At 46.5% G+C, this 19,868-nt stretch overlaps 1 protein-coding gene across 3 annotated transcripts in view; it reads left to right on the forward strand.

Annotated features, from left to right (window-relative positions):
• The window catches only part of VSTM4 (V-set and transmembrane domain containing 4), a 104,892-nt gene that overhangs the window by 12,378 nt on the left and 72,646 nt on the right, over window positions 1-19,868 (forward strand). For all 3 annotated transcript variants that reach the window (XM_040624422.1, XM_040624421.1, XM_040624423.1), the window contains exon 3: window positions 16,986-17,054. In XM_040624422.1, the coding sequence (XP_040480356.1) occupies window positions 16,986-17,054 (69 nt within the window). The remainder of the gene's footprint in view (window positions 1-16,985; window positions 17,055-19,868) is intronic.

Raw genomic sequence — 19,868 nt, forward strand, 5'->3', positions numbered from 1 at the left:
TGAACATAATAAAAAAAATTTCTTCTGTCATTGCCTGTCCCTAACACTTGCCTATTTTTCAATTGGTTGCTGTCTTTTTCATACATACATATAAATATATATATATATATATATATTTTCCTGATCATTAATTCTTTAGGTGTTATATATGATACAGAATTTTCTTCCTGTTTGTTACTTATCCTTACACTTTGTTTATTTTTTTTACCACATAGATATTTTATATTTTCAGGATATTTATGTTGTCAAATTTGCTGGTTTTTTTTTTCCTTTACGGTATTCCTTTTTTCAGTCATATATATATATTTTTAAATTGTGATGTAATTTATTCAATAAACTGCACATGGTGCCTTGGTTTCGTATATTATCTGGGAAGGTATTTCCCACCCAAGCTTATAAAAGTATTTTATGTATTTTTCTTTAATATTTTTAAAGGATTAAAAGAAAGTTTTACTCCTTTATCTCTTTGGAATCCATTTTTGTATAAGGTGTGGAATAATAACAACAACAATAATAATAATAAATAACTCTTTGTTTCCAAATGGCTATCCCATTGTCCCTACATTATCTATTGAACAGATAAAATTTCCCTGTTTTGAAATGCTACAATGTCATGAGCAAAATTCCTACATTTAAATGCAAACTCCATACTCACCAATAAAGCACTATTTTAATTATTAGAGAATAGGGCAAGTCTCATTTTTTAAATAAATGTCTTGCCTAGTCTCATTTAGTTTTTTCTTCAGCTGATCTTACATAGTTTTTTTAGAAATTATGTTGGGTTTTGATTTTATTGGGATTTAATTGACTTTATAAATTACTTTGATGTGGGATATATACATCTTATGTCTTTATGTGTGTGTGTGTGTGTGTGTGTGTGTGTGTGTTTTAAAGGGAGGGAGAGGTGGGAGGGGCCGAGGGGGGGGAGAGAGAGAATCTTCATCAGGCTCCACTCCCAGTGTGGAGCTCAGTGTACTGCAATGATCTCAGGACCCTGAGATCTGACCTGAGCTGAAATCAAAAGTCGAATGCTGAACCTACTTAGCCACCCAGGTGGCCAATGTTTTTATGATTTTAAATGTTCCTGTCCACGGAACTGCTAGGTTCCTTCATGCATGTGAGGTGATGTTTTTTTAATCTTTCAGTAAAAGGTATCTTAACATGAGTCTTGAATATTTTTTATTAAGTTTATTTCTAAGTATTGTACACTTGTAAGTAAGATCTATCCCTTCTCCCTACATACACACACACACACACACACACACACACACACACACTTCTTTTAAATTGGTTATTGCTGATGTATAGAAACGTTGTTGACTAACATTTGGCAACACAGTGACTTATCTTATTTTTTTTGAATATAGACCTTTTCAGTTGCTTCTCAAGAATGCAAATTGATTTTGTTTTTGCTGACCTTATTGCATTGGCCAGGACTTTAGGGGTAGTGAGTCATCTATCTACCTGTACTCTTTTTGTTGACAGTGCTGGGAACTTTAATTTTACCATTTGGGCTTTTATCTTGACCATATTTTTCCATCTAGCCCACATGGCCACTGCTAGTGACTATCAGTTCTCTACTGAAAAACCAGCTTTGAGATATCTGTAACTTTTTCATGATCCCTACTAGTAAACCTATCAGAAAAGCAATTGGGATTGACCTGCCAATGTCTCTTAGGATTTTCCTTTTCCTTCTTAAATTTCTTAAAACTCTTTAAAAAAATCCACTCTAAAGAAATGAGCTATCAAGCCATGAACACATGAGGAATCTTAAAGGCATATTGTGCAGTGAATGAGGCCAATCTAAGAAGGTACATACTGTATGATTCCAACCACGTGACATTCTGGAAAAGGCGAACTATGGAGACAGTAAAAAGACCAGTGGTTGCCAGGGGTTGCGGGGAGGGAGGGATGAATAGGTGGAGCACAGAGGACTTTTACAGCAATGAGAACATTCTGTGTGATACTATAATGGTGGAGACATGTCCTGATTAATTTGTCCAAGCCCATAGAACGTCCCATACCAAGAGTGACCCCTAAGGTAAACGATGCACGCTGGGTGGTTATGATGTATCAGTGTGGGTTCATCTGTTGTAACAAATGCATTCCTCTGGTGGGGGGTGTTGCCAGTGGGGGAGGCTGTGCACGTGTAGGGGCTGGAGGTATGGGACAGCTCTGAACCCTTCCCTCAATTTTGCTCTGAACCTAAAACTGCTCTAAAAAAAATTCAAGTCTTAATAATAATAAAAAAATCCATTCCAGAAACTTGTCAGAGATAGCCTAAAGTTTTAAAACCTAGTTTCCTATTATTTTTTTTTTTTTAAGTCAAGGTGTTACTGACCTCCGGGTTCTCTGACCCTCCCAGGTAGGAACAGACAGAAGGCCAAGGATGGCGTGGATAGCGTTTACGGCGGCAAGCTCATGCCTGGGCATGAGGGAGACAGCCTTAGTAAGAGGGATACCAGGCTGCTCCCCGAACCAGGGTGAGGGAAAGTGTTTGAAGGAAAGAAAAGGCAGGAAAGGGGTGACGTCATGTATACATGTCCCATGTAAAGGTAGGGAAATACAGGGACTTGGGCACGCAGGTGAGTTGACAGAACATTTTATTTGCATGCTAAGTCTCCACCCCCCAGGCATGATTTTTAGTATTATAATGAGGGAAAAAGTCCAAAGGTCAGAGCTGGGGTCCACTGTGGCTCTGACTGGGTCTGGTCTGGTCTTTGCAGGAGCAAACTGGTTGTAAGTTGCAACCTGGCGCTTGTTTCAAGCTTGTGGCTTCTGGCTTCCTGAGTCAGTGCAGCACCTTCGAGGTGGCCTAGGGCGATGGATTATGGAAGGGGGCCGAGGTTATCTGCAAGTTCCTGGTCTGTACAAGAAGTGCCTCGAGAGGAAAAGCGCAAAGGGGCAGCTGGATATTCCAAGAGCTTTCATTTTGAAACACTGCAGTTGTAAGGAGATCAGGGCCTAGGCTGACTTCATCCTGGCATACGCAGGTGCCTCCGAATCCCTGTCTCCAAGCCTCTAGCATTCTCCAAGACACCTGACTTTTCCTTAGCTGGAGTCCTTTGTGACCTGGGAGTGATTATCACTTAGGAAAGGTCACATGTTGCTCTCCTCTGAGGAAGAAAGGGATGGAAATGTGGTTATTGGCCTATCGGTTGCAAAGGTCGTTTCTGGGAAAGTTCACTTGCCAGGTTGTTGAATAAATGAAACTCGTGCATATCATGGTGGCACCACAACTGAATTTTCATGAGCGCTGATTGAAGTCTAGCATCTTTAAATTGTTTCTACATATGATAGTGGAGTCAAGGGTGTGAGCCTATGTCAGTTTGTATCACCTACACTTTGATTTGATCTGCTGAAGGGGAGGACAAGGGATGGAGTTACACGGGGTGTTCAGGGAATTGTACAGAAACCACGACCTGGCACATCCCTGCTGCGTCCCTAAGAGGGGGGCTCCTTACAAAGTCCAGCTCGTTATCCATGTGCTTGTAAAATGCTTTATAAATGTCATACAGAGTAATAAAAAAACCAGAACAAAATACCCAAGACCAAACCAAATAACAAGCTCATCCCCATATCTGCAGTGTTATTTGCTTTATATATTTTTGAGTTTCCCCCAATTTGGGGTGAGTCCTGGAGCATGTATATGTGGTGGGGAAAAAAAAGCAAGTTTTTGGGAAAAAAAATCTACACCAACATATGGATTCGTTGTGGCTTTTTTCCCTGGAGACATCTCTGAAAGTGTTTGGGTAAGAAATGTAAGTTGTATTAATTTGAGGCAAAGCACAACTTGCCGTTTTATGTTTTAGCTGTGCATGTCAGTAAAACGTGATGGAGAAGTGGGGATTTTGAAGACTAGGGCATTGATAAATCGGGGTTTATCTGCAAATCATGTCTGTGTGAGATCGTGGGAGGGAGGGCTCCTGACTGTGGGGTTGTGGGTTCTGTGTGGCACAAAATGCAATGATAAATAATGACAACTGAAAATACGTGACCCTCTGGAGGACAGGGGCGGGGGGTCACGCTCACCTTCTTTTGGAGAAATCCTATCAGATGAACCTCTGTTGTTGTTGTTGTTTTTTTTTTTTTAAAGATTTTATTTATTTATTCGACAGAGATAGAGACAGCCAGCGAGAGAGGGAACACAAGCAGGGGGAGTGGGAGAGGAAGAAGCAGGCTCATAGCAGAGGAGCCTGATGTGGGGCCCGATCCCATAACGCCGGGATCACGCCCTGAGCCGAAGGCAGACGCTTAACCGCTGTGCCACCCAGGTGCCCCGAACCTCTGTTGTTTTTATTACATGGAGGGAGAAGGAAAGGTAAAGAATGTTATGCAGATTCTTCAATTGTTCGTGCTCTGTGAGCATGGGACTGAGCAAGCCCTGCCTGCGGAGAAAATGGATCAAAAAGTCCTAAGTGACACATGGTGCTGGAACCCCCTGGAGAGGTTCTCAGTGGAAACCGGGAGGGCCAATGTTAGGTTTGATTTCATTTAATTGTTTAATCAACGACATTGAAAAAGGAGCACACGGCACCCTAATGAACTTTACAGAAAATACAAAATTGGGAAATGTTTTTCAAGTCAGCGAGGAGTAAAAACATAATGAAAACGAATCCAGAGAGGTAAGAAATACAGGCAGGAAATAACAGAATGAGATTCCATTTGGAAAATGGCAGAGCAATGCATGCGGGGAAAACGCACCTCAGGCACTGTCGGGTCGTCCACGAGAGGCCGAGAGGCTGTCTCTGTGCAGGGACCTTGGTGACGGCGGCAGGGACTTGGACGCGCGTCTGCGGTGTGATTCGGCAGCGCGAACAGCCGCCCGGGTTTCCGTCCGCGTACGAACTGGCCTGGTGTCCCCGCGAAGGAAGGCGGTTGTGTCGTGTGTGCGGCACTGGTGAGATTCATGGGGACTACAGCAGTGCGTTTTGGGAACCTCATTTCCAGAAAGATCGACTCAAACTAGGGAAGAGGGGCGAACGTGATTAGGAAATGAGTGGCAGCCTCCAGAGATGGCGATCAGTTCAGCGGAGGAAGCTGGGCTCAGGGAACACATGGCCTCGGGAAATAACACGTTGAAGAGGGTTCAGCCGCGCTGGGTGGGCTCATTTATCCCTTCACTCAGTGGGCGTTTTACCGAGTACCTGGTCTGCTGGGGACCTGGGGACACATGTGGGTAGATCTGTCTATAGGGGTGGCTGATAACACAGATAGGATTTTCCAGGGTAATGTAGGTGCAGTGATCGCGGTGTGCACGGGGCATTCATTCGACCCACGGGAGAGCCCCTGAGCATGAGGGAGAAGGCCGTGCTATTTCTGCAGGGCTGGGAACGGGAGGAGGCGGCATCTCCGCGTGTGGGCGTCCCATCACCGCGGTTCCAGAGCCTGAACTGGGGCTGGAGCCTGAGCTGGGCGGGGGTGGCCGTGGATCACTGGGGGAGGCAGGCAGGGCTGAAGGTGGAGGGACTGTACTGAATGTTAAGGAATTTACACTTGATTTTGTAGGCTGTTCTTCTCAACCTCTCCTAATGATAAGAATCGACGGGGCCACTGTCAACATTCCCATGATTCCCAAGCATCTGCCCAGGGGATTCCAGTCTATTAGGCCTGGGGTGGAATTTGAATATTTAACATGAAGTCTAGGTGATTTGATCATCAGGCAGTTTGGGGGATCTCTGCTTTAGGCCTTGGAAAACCCTGGGAAGTATTAAAGTCTTCTGACAGATCCCTGTGCTGCCTGTTCAGGGCATGGATTTGGGGGACCAGACTGGAGGACGAGGAGGCAGCCTTTTGTAGTTGCCCAGGCTTGGAATGATGGAGGACGACATTTGGTAGGAGGAATGGAGGGACGTGGAAAGGTCAGATAAGAAGTCTTTAGTAATCGATTGAGAGAAGAGAGAGAGCTTGGGGATGGCACCCCGAGGTCTAACTCAGTAGTATGAGCAGGGTGGGGCCCACAGCTGGTCCATAGGGGACATTTAGGATTGAGAGGAAGATAGCTGGAGGCCACACTGCACCAATGTCTGGTAGGTGCACAGGCATGAGGAGCTGAAGCTTCTGTCTGATCTGGCTACTGAGAACTGATTTCTGAGTCAGGCAGCTGAAGCCATGGCGGGGGGACGGGGGGTGAGAATGCCAGGAGACAGGGGCCAGAGATGGAGCCAACATTTGGGGCAACAGAAGGAGCTAGTTTGGGTTGGTGTTGGTTCAGGCTCCCCCAGACCAGCCCATTGGTGGTCTGGAAAAAGCAGAATGTTCTTAGTAGAAGGTCAGCACTGGAGGGAGAAGGTACAGAGCTCTTTGCCGGGAGCCCCTGAAGGTCAGTCTGTGGGAAATCCAGAGAAGCACAGTGCTCTAGTTGGGGACCAGGTGCAGTCACGTCGATCCCCAGGGGCCCCGGGAGCCCTGTGTCTCCCGCTCCAATGACAGTCACCTTTACGTAGTATCTTCTCACTCATTCATCATGAGCAGGTGAAATGCAGATTGGGCCTCACTGCAGGTGAGACACAATGAGGTGAAGCGCAGGGTGAGGTCCTGCCTGACCCCAGGGATAGCAGGGAGGTGGTGTCCTGAGTGCCCTGCACCCAGCACGGTGATATAGAAAGGTTGCAGTTGGCAGAACAAGGAAATCAGAATGGAAATAAAAGAGTGCAAGCAGAGGTTTGGGCTACCACCCAATGGTGAGATGAAGCTGCTTGGTGAGGTCTTAAGGGACAGCAACTTTAATTCCCCAGACCTCATAAAACGTTATCTTTGATGGCTTTTCAGCCCAGTCCTGCCACCCACAGACTCAGAGGCAGACTGATAGTCTGAGCCAAAATGAATCTGCATACTTTCCGATGGAGACGTCTTCATTAACAGTGAAAATGCTAATAATAGAAGCAATTTGCAAAGGCTGTCTCCTGCAATTTAATCAGTATCTCAGTCTGACCCCAAATAACATATTTTAATAAGCCAAATGACTATTTGACTTAAGATTATATAAATAAGCTTTAAATGCGGGGAATGAACAAAGCAAACGGAAAACTCCGTTACCCTAAAAGTATTTGGGGGCAAAGATGAAATTACAATTTCTTATTTGACTACTTAGCCCCAAAATGTTAGAGGGAATTTAATAATTGGATCTGAAAGTACTACCATAGGGAACCTGTATTTCAAGTTTCAGGGGAAGAAATTAAATAATTCCTTTTTCTCTGGAGACACGGAGCAGATAATTAGGAGTGAGATTTACTAAACATTTAGTGCTACTGCTTAATTAAGCAAGCACACATCATGATGTTGAAAGTGTCAACAGGTCCAGATCCTCAAAGGGAACAAATTGACAACAGGAGTGTAATTTAAACAACACTTGAAACAATTCTTCAGTGTGCCTACCCTCACTCCAACTGCCGTGGTCTTGAAAGAATTTAAGAGGCTGAAATCAAACTGAACAAACATGTATTAAGTCCCTGTTTATGAACCCGATATCACTGTGCCTACCTTAAAGAGAGGGACGGGTGGGGAGGTCTGATCTCCACCCTCTCCAGGCCCCAGCCTCGCAATCTGGAGGAGGGGACATGTAGATACGAGCATAGATCTGATAGATATTATGGAGATAGCTAATAAAAAGGGAATGTGAACGGGCCATAGACGAGGGTGATGCTAGCTTGGGAGTAAAGGAGAGACAAGGATACATTCCCGGGGGAAATGAGAAGGTCACCCAGAGGATGCGGGTGGGCCACAGGGTGAGGAGGGCTATGACAACTGTGGGCCGTGCCATGTCAAGAGACAAAACAGGTCCAGCTAAAGGATAGACGAGGGGAGAAGAGGAATTTGCAGATGACTTGAAGCTGGCTGCATGTTTGTGGTTGGTGAGGGCCAGAGGGGGCAGCGGTAAGAGCCAAGGTTGGCAGGTGGACCTGGCCAGGGACCTCGACTCCAGGGACTCTGCCGGATTCTTCTCAAATGCATGGTACATAGAAGGGCTCAGTGAGGATTTTTTTTTTTTTTGAAGAAAGAATGAACAAGTGACCCAGGCTCTTTGGTAAAATGCCATTTTAATGAATGTCAACAAGGAGTGGAAGGTGGTAGCGAGCAAATATAGAGACCTGGCCCGGCATTGTATCTGGAGAGGGCCAGTTCCCAAGCCCTACATTTTTTTTTTTTTTAAGACTTTATTTATTTATTTGACAGAGAGAGACAGCCAGCGAGAGAGGGAACACAAGCAGGGGGAGTGGGAGAGGAAGAAGCAGGCTCCTAGTGGAGGAGCCTGATGTGGGGCTCGATCCCAGAACTCTGGGATCATGCCCTGAGCCAAAGGCAGACGCCCAATGACTGCACCACCCAGGCGCCCCCAAGCCCTACATCTCAGCGTTTCCTACTGGCTGTTCAGGGGCATACACATGGCCTTTGTATTCTGCCACGGATTCCATCTCCCAAGGCGGATTCCATCTCCCAAGGCGGATTCCATCTCCCAAGGCGACCTTCTTTTCCAACTGCCTTGTCATAATGGGAAGTCTATTTAATCCAGGGTTTTTTGTTTGTTTGTTTGTTTGCTCTTTTGCCTTCCTTTGTGTTTTAGAATTTGTCTTACGGGGATGCAGAAGAAAAGCGTGGCTTGAAATAGACACAGCTGGAGCTTTTCCGTTTCTCATCAGCTGCTCCCTGTAGGTCACGCAGAGGCCTTCCTCACATGGATGGCTTTGTCTGAGCCCCAAGAGACACTGCCTTTGGCCTGAATCTTGGAGACACAAGGGGGAAGTGAAGCAATAGGCGAACTTCCGAGGGTCAGAGACAGAGAAAGTCTCTGTGTGTCCCTGGGGCTGCAGTTGCCTTCCCTGAGAACGCTGATCCAGTTATAAATAGTGGCTACACAGCTACATTTTTAAGTTTTTTCCTTGGGAAACTGTCCCATCATTGAATAAGGAGGGACAGCGAACGGAGTATATTCATTTTTGAATTTGCAATGAAAGTATTGACTCCTCTTTATTTTCTTTAAGAATCTTTCCTTGTGCGTATTTCCTATCACCAACCTCTTTTGGTCTCCTTTGGTTTTTCCCTCCTATGGTTCTGTACAAGATGCTGCTTAAGGAAACTGAGGCAGGGCGGTGTCTGCCGTCTGGATTCCTACAGCCCCTGGGTGCAAATCAACGTGATCTACATGCCAGGGACCAGGGCTTTCAGTGGCTGGTCTCCTTCCAACTCCAGTGAACTTAAGAATTGTCTTCTGCTTAAGGTCTTGGGACTTCCTGCCTCCATTCTGTAATGAACTAAGAACTCAGAGGCCCTAAGATCAATCACAGCAGACCCAGAACTCCGAGGCCAGAACTCTGCGGAGAAGTCAGGCTTGATGGCTCAGTGTATGGTGTACTCCCATGCTTCGGAGGCAGGGGCTTCCAGATGAAGGGAGGTGACTGGGTAGGATGGGTCTCTTCCTGGCCTCTCTTCCCAGCCTTCCAGAATGTAACAGTGTCATTGTCCCAGGACCAAGTTCTTTTTGGGAGGTCTTGACCCACCAATACCAATGCTCATGCTCATTCCATTCACGTGTTCATTCAAAGTAACTATGACTTACAAGGGCCAAGAAGGATTCTGGGACGCGAAGAGGTGTGCAGTGCCAGCTGTCACCTTCGCGTCAGCTGGGGGTGTGGCTAACGAACAAGATGAAGGAGTGAGGCACCGTGATGCTTTCTCAGGCAACACGTTGTGCAGGAGGGAGGGCATGAAATATCAGGTCACCATTGGAGGACGGTGTCTCTCACTCAGATTCTCTCCGGTTTCCAGTTTGAGTCAGCCGCATGGGGAGACACATCAGTCGTTATACGTGGTCTGCTCTTTAGAAAGTAACTTCCTTGAAAACTGTGTGCTTGTGTCCTGAGACATGCTATTTAAAGGGCCTGTCTGGAGTTTTTTGTAAACAACACTCATGGGTTAGGCTTACTCCTTAGGCTTTACTGTTACTTTTCTTTTCCCTGGGTTAAACGGGAAGACGCATTGTTTGAGTTTCGAGCTCCGGACCCTGCCCTGGACTGGACGAGCGGTTGAGCTCCAGGGTCTGGCTCCTCATGACTTGAATCACCTCTCCCCCGGACTTGGACTCTGTGCTCACCTCTCTACTCAGAGTGGATGAGCCAGGGCTTCTCTGAGTGGAGCCGTGAGACGCCGAGCCTCAGGCTTTCCTGGACGATGTGCTCCCTAATCACGCACATTCCCAAGCCCTCCCCAGATTTCTCGTCAGAAGCCCAGGGGTGATGCCTGGGAATGTTCATTTTAGCAAGAGTCCCAGTGAATTCCACTGCACACCGAAGTTTAGGAATCTTGGTCTTGGGCACTAAATAAAGGTAACACCCTCTATGATTAAAAGCCGTGTAATCTGGGAGAAAACTTCAGCCCCGCCTGACAAGCCGTGGGAATAGAAAGGCAAAGGTGTGTCTCCTGAACTCAGGCTGGCCTTTCCCGTGTCCCTGCAACCTCCTTAGTCCTCTTGGCTGTGCTGGGGACCCCTCTACACCTCTCTCCATCAATACCTGCATTCCGGAAGGCTTTCTGTATCAGAAATGTGCTGTGTACCTTCCTTTGGATGTAACCCATGGTTGCAATTTAAACTCCTTTAATTGCAAGACCTTTTGTTAAAGGAACTGGGGACACAAGGCAGCAGATGAGAAAGAGTTTTGGAAGAAAGAGAGCCTTTCCACGGCTCCTAAAAATCGTCAGCCACCTGTTCTATGGCTGACGGGGTCAGCGCAGGTCCAGAGAAGGGTGTCAATATTAACTGTGAAAAGCAGACCAGGAGGGGAGTGGGAGGCCCCTCAGCCTGGAGGGCATTGTCCCAGGGTCTCAGTGTAAACTCAGGGGACACAGTGTGCCACAGCCTGTGAAACATGCCCTCCCCACGGGAGTTGGCAGGACATTCTGTCCAAGTTAGGAATCAAGCCTCTCAGTTTTCACACCTCTTTGAGTGATGGTTTCCCCACGGGTCTCATCACAGGGGGCTTGACTAAGATTCTTTCTTTCCAACTTGCTTCTCCAGACATGAGGCTGATACGATCAGTTCGTCTGGGTGCCTCTGAGCTGCATTCTTCCAGACTGTTTGATCCTGTAGCCACTTTCAACCAGTTCTTCCGAGAGGGACCGAGATAGGGTGGATCTCACAACTTGCCCCTTTCGAGATTCATCTGATCCTGCTGCCCTGGGTAGAGGCCCCCAGACAGCCTGAAGCTCCATCATCTGGGCCCCCACCTCACCAGAAGTTCTGACGCAGGCTCTGCCCGCTGGGCACTGGGGTCCCAAGAAATTACAAAGCAGTCAGTAGGTCACCTAGCTTTGAATGCTCTTTACTTGTTTTCTCTACTGTGAGCCCAAACCGATCGATAAATGGGCCTAGGAGTCAGACAGAGATAAAAATGCCCACTTTATTCCAGATAAAGCTGTATTGAGAAAAGTGGTTTGGTGCCGAGACCTAATTGGACTTCCTTTTGCTCTCCTGATCAGTTGCACTACCCTCCATGGGACCCTCCCCCAGGCCCAGCGTGGCAGGCTGGGGTCTCTACACGTCATGGGTGGAGGTGGTCCTTGCAGGTGGGATGGAAGAGGAGAGTGCACATGAGTGGCAGGGCTCCCCAGGAAGCAGGGTTGGCATCACTCCCAGGGGCTGGGGTAATGAGACCTTCCCGACGGGCCGCACACTGCCTATCCCCTCATTAGCTATTTGCTGAGAGCCCAGTCTCAGAGCAGGTAGCAAGACAGAGGCTACCTTGTGCAGGGCTTGACTACATTCCCAGAGAGGGGCAATGTGTCAGGAGCTCCCCTGGATCAGGGACTCCTCCCCAACCCCCTTCCCTGGGGGAGTGGGTGGGTGAGTGGATGTGGGACAGGAGGGAGGGTCAGGCAGGGATATTCAAGTAAACCTCCCTTCTGGGAAGGACAGAAGTGCTATTCCTCCTCCCAACCTTGGAAACCCAGCACAGAAGATGAGCCCCCATCCCTCCTGCATGACCCTACAAGACAACCCAGTGGTTAAAAGGCTGTCTGAATGCATGTGAATTCCTAATCTTTGAGGGATTATGGTGGGAACACCCCCAATGAGAGGTAGCTATTAGAAGGCAAGGACTTTCAGCCCCTGAGCTGGAAGAGTTAGCACTTTGGGTATGAAAGGTTGCTTGCTGCCTTCTTTCCAGTTGTCTGAGAATCCAGCCAGATCACCAGGCGAGGGAAATGTAGTTGGAAGTCATAGATTTATGGAATTTCATTTAAAAGGCTGCAGCCTTCTGATGGCTAAGTTCATCGGAAGCCGTTACAAATGCTCTATGATCAAGAAACTTGCATTTTATTTCTGAGAGTCTTTGATCAACATGAATAATCGGCGGTTGGAAACTTGCCGCTCTTTCCGTGGAGAAGCAGAATGTTTCCTTGAATCATTTTACCCTTTTCCATATCTGCCCTGCAGTGGCCTGTTGCACTCAGCGTCCCCAGGTTGGCAGCTGTAAATTTATGTCCGCCACGTGCAGCCGTGCCGTGAGGGCAGCACGCTGATCAAGTCGGCCGACTCACTGCTTGTCCACTACAAAGCCCTTCTATCCATCTGGCCGTGTCCCACACTGTTTCCTCACAGTGTGTGAACTCAGACACAGGGCTTGACAATGTATCAAGTTCACTTTGAGATAGCAGGGGATTAGCAGCTGAAACAAGATAGTTATGGCAAAATCTTGGAAAAATTTCCGAAGCTCTGAAAGAGTCCGCGAACAGATACAGTTATGACCGGTGTTGGTAATCGCGTGCAAACCAAGTTACTGCATTTTCCCATAAAAAAGTTGTGCTGGAGGGAAATGAGGAACATCCATTAATTCGTTGCTCAGAGCCCTGTTAGCTTAGGATCCCAGTTTGTTGGCTCTTTCAACACATATCTCTAGAAGTTGGTCAGGGAGACCTTGTTTTCTTGTATCCCAAATAAGGCAAAGCCATTGTTATCGACTACATCAAGGGCCCACAATTTCTGCAAGGAAAAAATGAAAAATGAAGAAAAAGTTATCCGAAGGCACCTGCCTCTGCTAGGACGGTAGCAGTCCTTTTGAACTGTAGACATTTAGCGACAAGGACAAGGAAGCCTTTCTTGTGGCCCATTTGGATGATTGAAGAGTCACACGGTGAAACAAAGGGCTGTCAGCAAAGGACCACGCTGGAATTAGGTACAGGAATTAGAGCAGTGAAGAAAATAGACAAAAATCCCTTTTCTCATAGAGCTAACATCGTTGTGGATAAAAATGGCTCACTCGGTCTCAGGCACTGTTCTTTTTTTTTTTTTCTTAAAGATTTTATTTATTTATGTGACAGAGAGACAGCCAGCGAGAGAGGGAACACAGCAGGGGAGTGGGAGAGGACGAAGCAGGCTCCCAGCGGAGGAGCCCGATGTGGGACTCGATCCCCGAACGCCGGGATCACGCCCTGAGCCGAAGGTAGACGGTTAATGACTGCGCTACCCAGGCGCCCCTCAGGCACTGTTCTAAGCACTTCACGTGTATTAACCCATTTGACTCTTACACATCCCTTAAGAGTAGGCACTTGTCATCCCTATTTGTGAGACTAAGGCACTGGGAAATCAAGCAACTTGCCCAAGGTTACGCAACCAGTAAATGGCAACTTATTTTTTCAACCCAGTGCGTATTAGTGCATCTCAAACTTTAAAGTGCATGAGATTGACCCAGGGTATCTGGTTTAAAAGCAGATTCTGATCCAGTAGGTCTGACTTGGGGACCCTGTGATTGTGCACTTGTGGCATTGCACTTGTGGTCTGTGGGCCACATTTGGAGTGATAAGGCTCTGGATGATGAAGGGCATCCTCGATCTCCTGAAAACTCAGGTCCTTGGAGATGATCTGTCTTTCCTTCCTATATTGTCTTCATTGGGTCTCTTTATGGCTATCCTAGCCTAGGCTCAATTAGTTGAAGCTATGAACACCCTTTCAAACTAATTCAGAGGAAAGGTAGGGATAGTTGAAGGATATGGAGCTCATAGAAAGCAAGGATAGCAGCCACATTACATCAGCCCTCTTGGGGCCTAGAGCCCCAGCAAGATCAAGTGCTCAGCTCCACGAGTCCTCTCACTTCCAGTTTCCCCTTGTGGGTTCTGCCCCTGCTCCATTCCACTTGCCTGTTTTTCCAACATGGCTGCCGCCCGGAAGGCCACCAGCTCTTTGGGCCGCAGGACCCACAACAACCAGATATACTGTGTTTCTTAGTTAAATTCTTGAAGGAAGAATTTGATTGATTGCTCCGGCAGTCAGCTGTGGGTGGGGAAATTAAGCAGGACGGATAATGGGCAAATTATGTGGCTTATCAAATATTCCATGCAAGACCGAGAGTTCATTCCTGGAGGGCCAGACTGCTTACTTTGTGGGGCACTCAGAAAGAAATGGATTACCCATTTATTTACTAGGCACTTACCAGCTGCTACGCAGTCTACCAGGTGTTGGGGATACAGAAGATATGTTTTAAGGAATTTAGGTTCTAACGGGAGAGTTCTTTAGTAGTCGCAGACTAGCTTATAGCAGACCAAAGCCTTCCTTCTGAGAACAATTAGAAAGTGGGGAAAAAAAGCTGCATTTCAGTTGTCCTAATTACATATTTATATATCATAAATACATTTATATTACATAATTATATGTGCACATATATATTTCAGCTATCCTAATTGTTCTCTGAAGGACTGCCTAGATAGATAGAGCATAGAGAAGAGTAGCTAGTGACCCCAATTGTTGGAGACACTTAAGTCTTTAAGAAATTCAACCGTACTTAAGCAGCACTAGTTAAGAGAAGCTGTGCAGAAAGTATCAATCAGGATGCCTAGGAGGCAAGCAGAGCTTTTGGCAATTTTAACAATTAGAAGGGCCCTGGTTAATACTCTAGGATTTTCACTGAGGATCCCTGAAATAAGGGCAAACCAGAGATAGTCCAGACCATATAAAACTGAAACCTAGACTCTAGGCAGTTAAAATCCTGATTGGATTAGGTGTTCATCCTTCTACTTTAACTTGTTACCAGGAAAAAAAAAATTAAGATTTTATTTTTAAGTAAAAAAACGTTCACTCATTTATGGAACATAAGAAGTAGGAAGATCGGTAGGAGAAGAAAGGGAAGAAGAAAGGGGGGGTAAACAGAAGGGGGAATGAACCATGAGAGGCTATGGACTCTGGGAAACAAACTGAGGGCTTCAGAGGGGAGGGGGTGGGGGAATGGGATAGGCCGGTGATGGGTATTAAGGAGGGCACGTATTGCATGGTGCACTGGGTGTTATTTGCAAGTAATGAATCATGGAACTTTACATCAAAAGCTAGGGATGTACTGTATGGTGACTAACATAATATAATAAAAATATTATTAATAAAAAATATGTAAACAAATAAATGTGGCTATGTTCGAATAAAACTTTATGGACACTGAAAAAAAAAAGATCTTATTTTTAAGTAATCCTTACACCCAATGTGGGGCTCGAACTCACAACCCTGAGATCAAGAGTTGCATACTCTGCCCACTGACCCTGCCAGGCACCCTGGAAAATAAAATTTTGTCTAGCATTTCCATAGTTTTCTATATACAATGTCTGGCATTCAATTAAAAAAAAAGTGTTAGGACATAGCAAGGGACAGGATCGAAAGCAAAGACAGATAACAAACAGATCTACTGGGGATGCAGATATGAAAGTTATCAGGCATATGCATTAAAATAATATGAAAATATGGTGAAATTAGGTGACAAGCTGGAGAAATTCATCTGGCAGCTGGGATATATAAAGATGAATAAATTAATTTAATATAAAAAAGAATTAATAGACGGGTTTATCAGATGGGAAGATTGGTGATCTGCAAGATGGGTCAATAGGAAATACCCAGTGTAAGGCCTAGAGGAGTAAAAAGATGGAAAATCGAGATTGAAATTCATGACAATATAATACAAAAGTTTTGGGAAGGGACAGTAAATAGAGTTAAAGTTTCAGACCATCTCTGCCATATGCCTTGCCTCTCATTCTGATTCAATCTCCATTCCAATCTCCTTTGTCTTTCTGTTCAGGTCCTAGATTCTCTTCTCTAGAAGTCTCCAGTGTGGTAGCCACAGACCACAGGTGGCTATATAAATTTAAATTAAAATTAAATTAAAAATTCAATTCCTCAGGCCCATGTGGACTAGCCACATTTCACATTCTCAAGTAGCCGCAAGTAGCCAGTGACTACTAAATGTACAGAACACACGTAGAACATTTCCTTCGTCCTGGAAAGTTCTATCGGACAGTAATCTCATTCCTTGACATTATGCTTTTTTTGGTCAGCTTAATTTTTATCTTTTGACCCATGATAAGATTACTCTTATGCATGGAATCTTTCCTTCCATGGTTCCAGCCTCTTTCATGTAACATTCAAGGTTTTACACTGTGTGGTTCCGTTCTGTTTCCCGGACTGTTGAAAGCAGGCACAAAAAGGTCAATGACCAACTACCGGCTAAAAGTGGACAAAATAATCCCAAAATCAGATGCTTCCTGCTGTGTGTGTCTGCCTGGCATGGAATGGTGCTCAGAGCGCAGACCCTGAGCCGTCAGATGACTTCAGGCTCCTCTTTCTAGGGGTTCCCGGCAAGTGCACTGTACCTAGAAAGATGGCCACTAAAATGGTAAAATAAATGTTTTGGTTCTTGGGATTCCCACTGGAGGACTCTGTATTGCAAGTATATGAGGCAAGTGGGACTTCTACGTTACTGAGTCCCAGCTTTGCTATTTATTGGCTTTTAAACAAAGACAACCTACTTCCCCCCACTGGTGCCTCAACTGTTATGTGTCAGGCATTGTACCTCTCCCTAATGTGTGAGTTGTGATAATTAAATGTGGTTTTGCAAATGGGAAAATTGCTTTATAAATGTAAGTGCCGTACACACCATATGGCATTATGTCGGAGAACAGTGTGGGCCGGGCCCAGAAACTACTGTCCTTCACGCTGTGCCATTTCTTTTTTTGTCTTACAGTGATTTCCCTCAAAGCTTCTGAAGATGCGTCCTTTGAGAAAAAGAAGGAGACCTGGGCATTTTTTGAAGGTAGGTCTTGCATGTTTCCTTATTATAAGATGCCCCTCCTTTTAGATAATAGGAAGGGAATAGAATGGGAAGAAGGTGCACTTGGGGTATACCAAACTGAACACAACCCAAGGAAATATCGAAAGCTAAGGACTTCTTATTACTTGTTACAGGTGAGGGGACAGGGAGATAGTTCTCAAAGCACCATCTCCCCATGGGGTTAGTACAGGAAGCGTTTATTCATTGTGTTAGGGTCTGGGGCGGGGAGCTGGCATCGGTATTTTCCGTTCCTTCGCCCATGCCTAGCGTGTCGGCATGCAAATGCGTACCTCGCACGTTCTAAAAATGGCAGGACATGCTGCCCGTAGGAAGTGATGTTAGTATCGTGAGCTAAAGGTAACTTCAGGTCAGCTCAGGGGGCTTCTGCGCAGCTCCAGCCTGGCTCCCACTGGCTCCCATGGGGGCTGTTAGCAGAGACATCCCTAGCAAGGGTGGGGGGTCTTAGGTGAAACACCAACTTGCCCATCTCCTTGGCTGGAACTGCTGGTTCTGTGAAAAGAAACACATTCCTTCCCTGCTTTTGTCCCTTCCCCTCCCACCTTCTGCTGATAGCTTCCATCCCTCTTATTTGAGTAATTTCCTCCTGCGTTTTAGCCAACAAAAGACCCTGACTTCTTAGTTGTGCTATGACATCAAGTTGTTTTCTTTTTTTTTTTTTTTTAATTTTATTTATTTATTTGACAGAGATAGAGACAGCCAGCGAGAGAGGGAACACAAGCAGGGGCAGTGGGAGAGGAAGAAGCAGGCTCCTAGCGGAGGAGCCCGATGTGGGGCTCGATCCCAGAACGCCGGGATCACGCCCTGAGCCGAAGGCAGACGCTTAACCGCTGTTCCACCCAGGCGCCCCCATCAAGTTGTTTTCTTATCGTAAACTTACTCAAGAGTAGGGTGGGAGGGGACACCTGGGTGGCTCAGTTGGTTAAGCATCAACTCTTGACTATTTCAGTTCAGGTCATGACCTTGGGGTCGTGAGATGGAGCCCCACATTGGGCTCAGCACAGAGGCTGCTTGTCCCTCTCCCTTCCCCTCTGCCCCTCACCCACTTGTGCTCTCTCTCTCTCTCTAAAATAAGTAAGTAAAATCTTTTGAAAAACCCAAAAAACTGTGTATATATATATATATATATAGAGAGAGAGAGAGAGAGAGAGAGAGAGGAAGGGGGTGTACTTCATATATAAATAAAGAGTAGGGTGGGAATCCCTGGTGGTATCAGCCCCTGGGTTTTGAAAGAGTGGAGGCCAAAGCTCCAATCTGTATACTTTGGGGTTATGTGTTTTGTTTTGTTCTAGAATTCCTACTCCTAAGCGATTTTAGGGAGGGATCCTCGAGTAGTATAAAAATGAAACGTACATTTACTCTGACAAATTTTATCTCCTGTTTCTTGCAGAGCTTGGGATTCTAGAAATAGTTTGAGAACCTTCAGCAAGTGATTTTCAACCCATGTTAGAATCCCCTGGGGAGCTTTAAAAACACTGATGCCATGGGGCGCCTGGGTGGCACAGCGGTTAAGCGTCTGCCTTTGGCTCAGGGCGTGATCCCGGCGTTCTGGGATCGAGCCCCACATCGGGCTCCTCCGCTAGGAGCCTGCTTCTTCCTCTCCCACTGCCCCTGCTTGTGTTCCCTCTCTCGCTGGCTGTCTCTATCTCTGTCAAATAAATAAATAAAATCTTTAAAAAAAAAAAACAAAAACAAAACACTGATGCCTAGGCCACAGCTCTGGAAAGTCTGATTGAGCCGGAATTTGTTGAAAGCTCTCCCGGTGATCCCAGCAGCAGCCCCAGCAGCATTACCTGGGAGTCCGATGCAGATGCGCGCTGTCGGGCCCGCCCCTCACTTACAGGATCAGAAACACTCGGGGTGGTGCCCAGCGATCTGGGTTTTCACCGGACCCCCGGAGGGGATTCTGCTGCACTCACAGTGGAGCCTTGGAGCAGTGATTCTCAGCAGGACGTGGGTGTTCCCCTCCAGGGCACATCTGCCAATGTCTGGATACGTTTTTGGTTGCCTCTACTAGCCTTTTTTTTTTTTTTTAAAGATTTAATTTATTTACTTGACAGAGAGAGAGCACAAGTAGGCAGAGCAGCAGGCAGAGGGAGAGGGAGAAGCAGGCTCTCCACTGAGCAAGGAGCCCGACGCAGGGCTCGATCCCAGGACCCTGAGATCATGACCTGAGCTGAAGGCAGCTGCTTAACCGACTGAGCCACCCTGACACCCCCACTACTAACCTTTTGATGCTCCTGGCATCGACCGGGTAGAGGCCAGGGGTGCTGCTCAAGGTCTTAACAATGCACGGCTCCGCTCCCCACAGTGAGGAAGTATGTGGCCCCAAATGTCCAGGAGCGCTGCGGTGGAGGAGCCTGGCCTTACTTAGAGTGAGGAAAGTTCACGGGAATTATCATCACAAAGCAGGTGAAGATTATGACCGGAAGCAATGAAAGAATGCACTTTGTGAGTTCTTAGGCAGCGCCTTTGGTCAGTGAAAAACTGATGAATGTCAAAAGGTGATCAGGAAACTGACGGATTGCGTCTAGCGGAGGCGTGGCATCTATTGCTGATGAATCCCCGTGCGAACAGATCTGGGGAGATGGGAGTGGGCCTCGGGGGCTTCCCTCACCTTTAGGAAACTCACAGATGTGGCGGAAGGAGATCGTGTCCCATGGGGGTGGGACGGGCGCTTGGACCCAAACCCACCTCTTCCAATAGGCAGTTAAAAGCAGGGCGTGGAGGCACCTTCTCTCTCAGAAAAATGTAAATGTGATTATGAACATTATTTGC

Source organism: Ursus maritimus, unplaced genomic scaffold (assembly GCF_017311325.1).
Source record: "Ursus maritimus isolate PB19 unplaced genomic scaffold, ASM1731132v1 scaffold_7, whole genome shotgun sequence".
NCBI lineage: Eukaryota > Metazoa > Chordata > Mammalia > Carnivora > Ursidae > Ursus > Ursus maritimus.